The sequence below is a fragment of the Oryza sativa genome, chromosome 12 (assembly GCF_034140825.1).
Source record: "Oryza sativa Japonica Group chromosome 12, ASM3414082v1".
Classification (NCBI taxonomy): domain Eukaryota; kingdom Viridiplantae; phylum Streptophyta; class Magnoliopsida; order Poales; family Poaceae; genus Oryza; species Oryza sativa.
Window position 1 is genome coordinate 12819127 of NC_089046.1, and position 11359 is coordinate 12830485.

General features: G+C 41.3%; 1 protein-coding gene and 1 long non-coding RNA gene across 4 annotated transcripts; both read right to left on the reverse strand.

The window, feature by feature from the left end:
• Positions 1 to 441: 441 nt before the first annotated feature.
• On the reverse strand, positions 442 to 4310 carry LOC4352058 (serine hydroxymethyltransferase 4). Its single transcript, XM_015765054.3, has 4 exons — positions 3345 to 4310; positions 1968 to 2358; positions 1785 to 1886; positions 442 to 925 (listed from the first exon to the last, which is right to left on the reverse strand). Exons 1-4 carry the CDS (start codon positions 4200 to 4202, stop codon positions 681 to 683), a joined length of 1596 nt encoding a protein of 531 aa, XP_015620540.1. The 5' UTR covers positions 4203 to 4310; the 3' UTR covers positions 442 to 680.
• A 4415-nt stretch (positions 4311 to 8725) lies between these two features.
• Positions 8726 to 10783, reverse strand: LOC107279572 (uncharacterized). 3 transcript variants are annotated; one of them, XR_010738150.1, is made up of 4 exons: positions 10671 to 10783; positions 9607 to 9686; positions 9131 to 9262; positions 8726 to 9040 (listed from the first exon to the last, which is right to left on the reverse strand). It is a non-coding gene; the product is annotated as an uncharacterized lncRNA (long non-coding RNA). The 3 variants fall into 3 exon arrangements; XR_010738151.1 differs by lacking the exon at positions 9607 to 9686; XR_010738149.1 differs by lacking the exon at positions 10671 to 10783 and having other exon boundaries at positions 9607 to 10636.
• Positions 10784 to 11359: the final 576 nt, after the last annotated feature.

Sequence of the window (11359 nt, forward strand, 5' to 3'; positions counted from 1 at the left end):
AAACTAACTAAAATTTGGAATAAACGTAGAGTTTAGAGTTCGTATAAAATATAATTTATAAATAACTAAAATTCGAAATTAAGAAAAACATGGGAAGGAGAGTTTAAAGTCAATATAGAAATACAATTTAGAAGTAACTGAAATTTGAAATTAAAAATTGAGTTTAGAGTCCACATAGAAATACAATTAGAAATAAAAAAATCATAATTAAAAAAAAATATTAAAAGATGAGTCTAGAGTCCATATAGGAATATATATAATTTACAAATAACTAAAATTTGATTTTAAAAATAATTAATAACTAACACGTATATAAAATATAATATGAATATTAATTAGTAGTTTCGTAAAGTTATTGCAAAATTTAAAATTATGTTGTTATTTTAATATATTTGAATAATATAATGAGAAAATATATATGCTATTATATGAGAGAAAATATAATGATGCTAGCCGCGCAATCTGCGCGGACCACCATGCTAGTTATTATTATTATACCACATCATTACAATTCCAGCATTTAACGACTGAATGGCACAACCAGCTCAGGTAGACGAAAGCGGTTAGAGACTACCCAGAGTTCAGCAAAATCCATACACCACGATTCACGCCACAGTAATCAGGTTTCAAGGGCGCCAAAGTTCAGGGCAAGAGAAAGAGGACGATGTGCACGATGCCGCCTAATCCTTGTACTTCATGTCGGATACCCTGAAGCCAGGCATCTCGAATGAAGTGGCAAACTTCTCCACCTCCGCCCTGAGGTCCTCAATGTCCTTGTTGTTCTCCAGGCCCTCGTTGAAGTACTTGAGAAGCTTGCCACGCTCCTTCTGAACATCCAAGCAGATGGTCACTGCCTGGTGAAGGAACTCGGCGATCTGTACAAAGTCCTCCTCTACCAAACCCCTTGATGTCATGGCAGGTGTACCTGGAACCAGAATTCGGAGACAAATAATAATGGGCAACATGGCAAGTTACTGGAACATGTACAGATAAAGTAAAGTAAGATGTTTAGAGTTCAGTGAAGCCTTTCCAATCAAGTCAAAGTTCTCAGGACAGAAGGGTACAGAACAGATGCTTAGACTTAGAAAAATGTCTTTAAGCCATAAAAAATCTAGGACATATAAACTTTGATAAGCATGTCACAAACTAACAGCTTTCTTTTAGGTTATGTGTGAAATGTACAAAAGCACGTCGCAAGCTGACAGATCTCTTTTAGGTTATGTGTGGAATGTACAAATGCAAGATCACAATCTGCAGGTTTATTATGTTCTTCGGTAGTACACACTACGGAAGAACAGTTGCTCCAATACAAGGACTAGAATAATGAGCCTTGAAAGAACAAGGGTTAGTTTTCAATATTACCACTGTAGCCCCTTTGAATTGTACTGGTTAGAAATTATAATTTTTAGCTGTAAGTTACAAGTGATTCATAAATTTGAATAATAATATTGATGTGTCCGGTGAATTGGACAATAAACTTAATTTTGTACAAGGTATAGCACTAATGGTTTATTTAATTGAACAGAAATAGCACTTAGGATCTAATAGTATTATGTTTGGACCAAAAAAATATCAATTGAGACTCAGGTCTTTCTTCAATGAACAAGCATCATATTGGGAAGTATTACTGGGATAATAGGTTGTGTTAGCCCATCACCCCACTTTCTCAGGTACCGCTTTGAATGATAGATCCTTGCCTGTGACCATTAACCACCCCAAAGCATGTGGGCAAAAAAAAGTAACAGAACATTATATAATCTGTTGAGCAAGGAGCAGATACTGACCAATGCGGACACCACCAGGTGACATTGCACTGCTATCCCCAAAGACAGCATTTTTGTTCAGTGTAATGCTGCACAAATCACAGACCTTCTCAACTTTGTTACCTAAGGCAGACCAACATTTGAGTTAGTTCACATGGACTCAGAGAAAACAACATAAGATGCCATTAAACTTGCTCAGCATACCAGTCAAGCCAAGAGGGCGCAGATCCCAGAGAACAAGATGGTTCTCTGTTCCGTCAGTAACCAATTTGTAGCCCTTACTCATCAAATGGTTACCAAGGGCAACAGCATTGGCCTTGACCTGCTTAATATAAGACTTGAATCCAGGTGACATAGTCTGCTTCAAACCAACCGCTAGCGCAGCAATTTGGTGGTTGTGAGGGCCCCCTTGGAGCGACGGAAACACTGCGAAGTTGATCCTGTCCTCGTAGTCATACAGAGCGCCCTCAGGCTGGCCTTTCTTGGGAGGCTTCAGGCCCTTCCTGTAGAAGATCATACCAGATCTTGGCCCTCGGAGACTCTTGTGGGTGGTGGTGGTAACCACATCAGAATATTGAAAAGGATTTGCAGCCTCCTACAAAAGTCAATGTCAATAGTAATAATTATAGCAAAGAGATGTTTCAAAAGATTTAAGGCCCTGACTGAATACAGGAGTATCATAGGATTCATTGCATGATAACATCTCATGTTGAGATTGAATGGATTCCCTATTCCATTTGTATGTTAATAGGTTCAAAATTAACTGCTAATACAATGACTCCATCAATTACTGTATTTCAACACTTAGAGATCACAAGCAGTTTAGTGAAAGCAATTCTTGGAAGCCCAGGAAATTCTTAATGACAGCTTAATTTAGATCATTGTACAAATAGGGAAGATGGGTAATTGCCAAAATGATAGGGTTTATAACAATTGCTAGTTGCAACAAACACATGTCAGTTGTCACATTCAGACAGTGGTATACACAAACGCAGACAAAAGAATGTACCACGAGGGTACATACTAGTCACAACCTCACAGGGAAACAACCCGTCATTCCGGGTTGTAATTTTAAAATATCTATCTGAGTCAAGCATTTCCCTTATTTGTGATATCACAACTAATTCCCAGGCATCAACCAATCTCTTCCTCACAATAGCAAAGGGACTTGAAATGAAATACTGACCTAGATACAGAAAAGAAGGGCATGTCCGCACGCACAAATGTTGCATCAACTATGTAGGACGAAACAAGGAAATCAGAGGGAGTCTCTAGTCAAATTTATTTGACGTTGGGACTTCAGAGTACTAATCCTAGTTCTCCTAATGTCTAATAAGTTTGACTGGAGGGACTATTTCGTAACATTGTCAAACCCAGCAACTAAACTCGCAGAACAAAGCCATCGACAATAGTGGCATCATGGCATGTGGCAATTAGGAGCCGATGCTACCTAGTAAGAATTATCCAGGTAATCGCGATGAACTAAAATTTAATACCAATAAATCGAGAACCCGACCAACTAGGCAAATGCAATTTAGAGCACAATTACATAAGGACACAGGAACACAAACAATTCCATACCTGCGCGGCAACTAGGCCACTGATGTGAGCCATGTCGCAGAGCAACATGGCGCCGCACTTATCCGCGATGGCCCTGAACCTGGCGTAATCCCAATCCCGCGGGTACGCGCTCCCGCCGCAGATGATGAGCTTGGGCCGAAAATCCATGGCCTTCTCCTCCAGCTTATCATAATCGACGTATCCTGTCTCGGAGCTCACCTTGTACGGCAGGCTCTCGAAGTAGATGGACGTGGCGGAGATCTTTTTGCCGCCGGCGGTGTAGTAGCCGTGCGTGAGGTGGCCGCCGGACGGCAAATCGAGCCCCATGATCCGCTCGTGGGGTTGGAGCAGCCCGGTGTAGGCGGCGAAGTTCGCCGGCGAGCCGGAGTAGGGCTGCACGTTGACGCCCCAGGCCTCGGGGTCGAGGTGGAAGGCGGCGAGCGCGCGGGCGCGGCAGAGCTCCTCCACCTCGTCGATGACCTCGTTGCCTCCGTAGTAGCGGGACCCCGGCATGCCCTCGGAGTACTTGTTGGTGAGCGGCGAGCCCAGCGCCTCCATGACGGCGAGCGAGGTGAAGTTCTCCGACGCGATGAGCTCGACGCCCGCGCGCTGCCGCCGCTTCTCGCGCTCGACGAGGTCGTACACCTCCGGGTCAGCCTCCTCCAGAGTGGTCAGCCCCCAGTCGGCCACGGCGTCCATCGCTGGGGCGGCGACCGGGGACGTCGCCACCGCGGGGGACAGCCTGCTGCGCCGCGCCCCGCTGACGAGCGGGAGCTGGAGACGGGAGGAGTGGTGATGGCTGGAGAGCGGGTAGGTGGGGCGCGAGGAGAGAGCCGCGCGCGTGGGCGGCTGGGCGAGGTGGTGCGAAGCCATCGCCATGCGCGCCAGGTGCTCGGCGGAATGCCCACGCGGATAGCGGCTGCGATGCGGCGCGGGTGAGGGAAGGGGAGTGGAGAGGGGAGCCTCGGGTAGGCTTGGGCTGGGTTTGGGCTTGCGCCGCCACTGTCCGTTGTTATATAGCGGCGGGCGGTGCTCGAGGGTTTTGTGCCTCGAGATTCGTGTAGTGCGTGCATCTGCTGCAGCTCTCAGCCGTTGATTATTCCGTATGTTTCCTTTTTTTTTTGTTCCTTTATTAGTTCGACGAGAGAAGCAGGTTGACGAAACCCTAGCGAAGTGACCGAGGATGACCGATTCCTCTCCTTTCCTCCTTTCCGTTTTCGTGTCGTCTCGTCGCGGAGTTGTGCTGTGTTCTACGGGACGTGTCTTGCGGTCTCACCTAGCGTGCGTAGGCACCCGCAGATGTGGGCCCCGTCGGTCAGGCGGTCGGTGAAGGTTTTGCCCGTCGTTTAGCACGAAATGGCTCGAGGCTGGAGCGTGTGAATGAATGGAGAAAAGTAACATGGACCTGTCACACATGATTCTCGTGATCGACTGAGATTAGTTTCTCCTATTTAACTCTCACTCTCTTAACAAGAGTTGATTTAGTGAGAAAATATTTTATTTTTCACTAATGAGATAAGCAAAACAAGTGTGTATATCCCCATAAGATCAGTTTATCCTTATTCGGCATATTGAAATATATACTATTCCAGACTATGTTTGAAATTGATCTAATAAAACCAAGAAGAAAATGAATATGTTTTCTAAATTTTATTGTGCTTGCATGTTATTTTGGGAAAAGTGTGTGTTTTATTTTAGTGTTGGCTGGAGGGTAATCGCTATTATGAAAGGAAACACCTTTAAAAAATAGTTTCCCTTTAATTCGACATTAATCAAATTAATTTAGAGCGACTAAGGTGTCTTAATTGATCTCATTCGAAGAAACGTAAGAATGGCTATGAGTTTGCCAAATCCTCCTATAAGTTGTTAAATGGGTTGGGTCTTTTCGTGTCCGCTTGGCACGCATATGAAATTGATAGACTAGGAACAACGCAATCCGTTTGGCCGTAGTTCGTGTTGGCATGGCTTGTCTACCCACGTCGTGCTTGTGTTGCTATTTGACCTGGCATGCCAACATGACTAGTGCATATAGTGAGCGAGCACGACATGGGCCATGAATAGCATGACACGGTCTGACCTCTGCGGCATGATGATGACCGACGATTGGCGAACAAGTACCAGGGGCTAGGAGGAAAGGAGAACGCAAGAATCGAGAAAGCCATGGGCTTGGGGCAGAGGAAGCGATGGTAGACGCTCGTCGACGTAGGCCTACACGGTAGCGTGGTGGCACGGCCAACCCTATTCATGGCATGGCAACATATGTGGAATCGTGTCTTGTGGGTATAGTTGTATAACTTTGATCAGAGTAAAACTATTCGTATAGCCATGCCCGCAGTTATGGGCGATCAACCAGATTCATCGTGCTTAGTCTTATTTATTAATAATTTGACTTAATGGAACTGGCATAGTTTAGGTGGAGAGTTGGGCCTGTTGTAACGTGGTGTAGCGTTGAACAATGATGATTAATATTGCTTAATTTACATTAACAATTTTTACTGCTTTCAACTACTGCTTTTAAATACTTGCTTTATGCAAATGAACCCTTGGCCTCCTTTTGAATTACTTGCATCATACCTCCTCTTCTGGTATGACTTGCTGAGTACAGTAGGTAGTACTCAGTCTTACTCTTTCTTCCCCACACTAGAGATGGAGTACTTCTTGGTTGGAGGTTTCTCGGAGAAGTAGGCTACATCACTGCCGTCAAGGATGCCTGTGGAGTGGAGACGCCACGCTGCAAGAGTCAAGTCTTTAGTTTAAGCTCGCTTTTACCTTTCCACTGCATTTATAAAACTTTTATTATATTTGTAAGATGTAGATCTGTATGTCAACTTTGTCATTTGTGTACACTGGCCGGTCCTGGACAGGGGTTTTGATGCACATTCAGCTTGGAAATTCTGGCTCGTGAATTTCTGGGCGTGACACAGGTGGGCCCCTATGATGGTTCCTGGTGGTTTGGCCCCGCTTCACATCGGTTTGGCCTGACTTGTGGGCCCCTCAATCCATGTGCTCGCACGTGATTTGCTGGAAGTGTGTTTCTTTACACGCCGACCTTATCTCCTTCACTTTTGTGTTTATTCCTACATCCAATTTAATTCTCCAATTGTAATACAACTACATTATTTATTATTGGTATGCATGTAAGAAATGATAATTTTCCCTTTATTAATTTTGCTAGCTAGTGGTCAAAACTGGTACTTAACATCCATCAACAGTAGGAAGTGAAGGGCCACGAAGGTTGTTGGCGGTTATTAAATGCCAATTTTATGCCGCCAATACCTACATAAATTATAGATAATACAACATCCAACATAGTGATAGGATTCAATTCTAATATATTCCACGAGTATTAGTGTATATTTGGATACAGGCAATAAACCACTGAAGTTGGGAGGAATTTTATACTAAAGTGAAGAAGAATTCTATCCATACAAGAGTTGGGCTCCTAAACTCCATCAAAACACCAGTAAATGGACCCAACTACCGGAGAAATGGATAAGGCAGAGTGAGGAGGAGGCCCAGACCGAATCTGGGGGCCATCTGGCCTAGCCCTGGTTGCGAACCCTGGTGATCACCGTTGGATCTAGGTTTTGGTATGGATGCTCCAGATGCTCTCTTGATGGCGGTTGCGGGGCATTTCCGACAATTTGCATAGTTACACCGTCATATCTGCCTATTTAAGGACTTCACTCCTTCACTTCTCACACACACTCCAAGCTTGAGCTGAATTATAAGAGGCTCTATTATACTATATTGTATACTAGAATTAGGAAGAGTAATGTAGAAGAACTCGGAGGAATTCCGGAGTTGTCAGTAATCCTCTTTTATTTCTTGTACTTTATTAATTACTCTACTTTAATAGAAATATCATTCTGAGTAATTAATATTTACTTCGTGAGAATTATTCTTTGATTAGATCCTAATCAGCGTGCAGATCATTGTTCACTATAGTCCATTAATCTATAGCGATTGCTTTAGTGTTTAGTTAGCGCTAAAATAGTTATTAATTGCGTAGACGCGGTGTCTGGGTAATTAATTTCTTGTGATTGCTTCGTATCCCACGTTAGGTTTGAGGTGGGTGTAGAGGTGTGACAGCCCTCAAATAAACTAAAGTCCTCCTTGTCGGGTACGCAATGGAGCGACATCTGGGAGCAGCGGTATAACATCTCGGGTTTTAGCTATAGTCTTAGTCACGCTAATGATTTGGTCACACTGGCTGAGAGCGGTGTCGATTGAGCCACGATGCTGGCTAGGACCTATAAATATGTTGATTGTTGTTCTATTATGGATCTTAAATGATTTTTCAATCGTTTCCTTGTCATTTATTTATCAAGTCATATCCATATGCATCATTATTTTTAGTTAGAGTAAACCTGGTGAGGAGTGGGATAATTTAGTTTTGGTTAAATTATAGCATAGATTAGTCGTCACGAAGTGAGGTACACATGTGCACAGTAGAAACCACATCTCTTTATTTACAATTTACCACTATAGGTCTGCATACATACATGCATATAATTGTACTCTAGAAATCTTATACAGTATGCATCACATATATTGTGCATTTACAAGGTGCTTATAGATACCATATCATAAACTGAAACATCTCAGTCAAAGATTCAATAATTATTTATTTTTCAGAAAAACTCTTCAGTCATAGAGCAATTACAAATCAGTCCTCGAGCTCTAGTAAAATCTTAAATATTATAAAACCTTAAGGACTAGAATGTAAGAATTCCATAAGTACACGTGTTAAACCAACTTCCTGCTGTAATTATAACGCCGCTCTTAATAGTTTCTAATTTACTGACTTTAGGTTCCATGTAATCACCAAAATGACATCAAAGAGGAAATTACTTTTTTCACCCCAAATTGATTAGGTGAAAAATGAGGTGGCAGCAAGTCCTTTTCCAAACCGACATGCAGGCAGCTGCATCACCATGCCCTCACAAATTACATACAAATATTAGCCAAGCTAGTAGACTAGCCATCATGTTGCTTTGGCTGGGAGACGACCTCGAGGAACAGCATTAGCAGCAGTTGCAACAGTAGTAGAGTAGTATGGCTCAGCTAAGAAGAGCAACAACAGCTGTAGTAGCAAGTAGCTTAGCTAGAGAGTTACTCCCTCCGTCCAAAAAAAATTACTCCCTCCGTTCCAAAAAAAGACAAACCCTGGATTTCCATGCCAACGTTTGATTGTCCGTCTTATATGAAAATTTTTTATAATTAGTATTTTTATTGTTGTTAGATGATAAAACATGATTAATACTTTATGCGCGTGACTTATCTTTTTAATTTTTTTCATAATTTTTTTAAATAAGACGGACGGTCAAACGTTGGACACGGAAATCAGGGTTTGTCTTTTTTTTGGAAGGAGGGAGTAGTTCATTCGAGAGAGGAGCAGCTCAGTGAAATCCAGCACAAACCAATACATCAATTAACCATAGCTGCATAGTATCCATAGTAAAAACAATCAGGAAGAGAGAGAGAGGGAGGTCAGAGGAGTAAAAGGAGAAGCAGGGTGTTCTGTTCTTGGATGAACAGGGGTTTCAGCTCTTGGAGAAGATGTTACCAAGGTTAGGAAGCAAGATAGAGCAGCAATAATCAAGCAAGAGGATCAGTCTCAAGAGGAGGAAGAGAATCACCAGTAGCAGATCAAGAAAGATGTCAGGAAGCAGTCAAGTATTACCGGTAGAGGAAGGGCCAAGGAGGAGAATCACCTGAGTTCCAAGTAGAACAGGGGGTTCAGTTCAAGAGGGGGAACAATCAACCAAGCTCAAGGTGGAGAAGCTTAGTTCTAGCAAAATCACCTTTAGATCCAGAAGAGCAGCAGTAGAAGAGAAGACTTGGATTTTTGAAGGAGGAGCTGAACCACATATTTTTCAATCACTGTAGAATCATCAGAGGTAACCAAAAATTAAAATAGGGAAGGAGAGTAGATCCTGCATTCATAGTAACAGCATTTGTTAGAGCTAGAGTTTCATACAGATATATGCACCATCCATACTGACCAAAACCTTAGAAATTCCAAATGAATATAAGTGACAAAAATTAGGAGGCTATAGTTTAAGATAAATGTATGTCTTTAAATCTTAATATAGACGTATATCAATTATAATATATGAAATCTTGATAGCATCAATAAGCATGTGTAGCTGTAATTCTTGTATAAATCAACTAGTGTTCATGATATAAATTATTTAGGAATAGAGCATGTATAGAAGAAACTGATCATGCATGAGAATTTGTAAGTTTTCATATTCTAGTCATGCAAACAGGGCATAACCTTGACATGTGCATATTCCTGGAAGGGTTAGGATCTGTGTCTATGAATCTGATTTCATTTAAAAGTAATGAAGCTCAACCCTGATTTAATAGAGAAAACATCATAAATTATTAATAGTTTGATTTGAAGGATAGCATGTGAAATTAGTAGGTTATGAATCTGGGTTTGCATATGTATCTAGTTCTTTACTACAAAATTCAGAAAAGACGTCATAGGATGAATCTGGATGTACATTTAAGCATGTATAGTGTTAAAGTAATAATAGTTGTACTAAATCGTAAAGACTTAACAGAACATGCAAGTTTCTTTACCAGATTATTATGTGCAGGAGAGTAAATGTTTAGAGCATAGTCTCATAATAAAACAAATGTAAGTAATATAATCTATCAATAACTCTAATCTAATAAATTATATAGAGATGAAATTCTGGACATATAGACTAGTAGTAAATTATTTAGAGAAACAAATTATCATTTATTAACTTCAAGATTCAAGTTTTAGGGATCTTCAGTCCAATAATTCAATATGTATAGATAGAAATTGCCATGATTATCAAAGTGTAGAACCATGTAAATTAATAAGACTTTAGTCAAAGATCTGATCCTGCTTGTATGTCACCAATTTTAGAAGATTCAGTTAATTCAACATGTATGCATATATAAGGACCAGTGATATTAGTGTGATTTTAATTTCAGTAATGCAATTCATAGGTTTATTCATGTCAGCATTCATTTATCATGAGCATATAGACATTATTCACCAAACCAAGTCAAACGTAAGAACCCTGAAATCAGTAAGCACAACCCTGAGTATAGAAAAAAAATCAAGTGACCACTAGGATCATTTATATACAACCAGCATCACTAGTCCACCGCTATCACAGACATCACCAAGGAGAGATAAACACTAGCATAGAGCAGAAGTTGAAGAGATTGAGGATAATACTAACTAGGGCAGTAGAGGAGAAAAGGGAAGATGAGCTATATAGAGAGATTTAGAGAGGGAAACAAGGGAAGAGAGGATTGAAGGAAGGGGAGAGGAGGAAGAAGCGGCGGCGGCGGCACCTTGCCGGCCAGCCAGGCAGAGGCGGCGGCGACACACCCTACAATTGGGGGCGCAGCCCTTGTGCGCCACAGCGCCAGGGAGAGAAGAGAGCGAGAAAGAGAAAGGGGAAAACGGGAGGAAGAGGAGAACAGAAGAAAAGAAAAGAGTAAAGTCCATCACCGGTCCCTAAACTTGTACCGATGTGTCATCCCGGTCCCTAAACTCGTAAATCGACCGTTTAGGTCCTTAAACTTGTTCGACTGTGTCATCCCGGTCCCTAAACTTGCAGATCACTCGTTTAGGTCCTCCAAGTTGTTCAGTTGTGTCACCCCGGTCCCTAAACAGGACAGTCTAAAAACTTTATATCAAAAAATAATTCATAACTTTTTCATGTGAACTCTAATGAAGACAAAATTTATATCAAAATTGTATCCCTCGACGCGACCTACAACTTTGTAGTTGAAAAGTTTTTGAATTAAAACTGTTTAGGGTCCCAAAATATTGTTGCATGTTTATAGATTTTGAAATTTTGATTTTAAAATTACATTTTGGGACAAAAAAATGACTTTAAATAAAAAAGTTTCAACTACAAAGTTGTAGATCGCGTTGAGGACTACAAGTTTGATATAAAGTTTATCTTCATTAGAGTTCACATGAAAAAGTTATGAATTATTTTTAAATATAAAGTCTTTAGACCGTCCTATTTGAC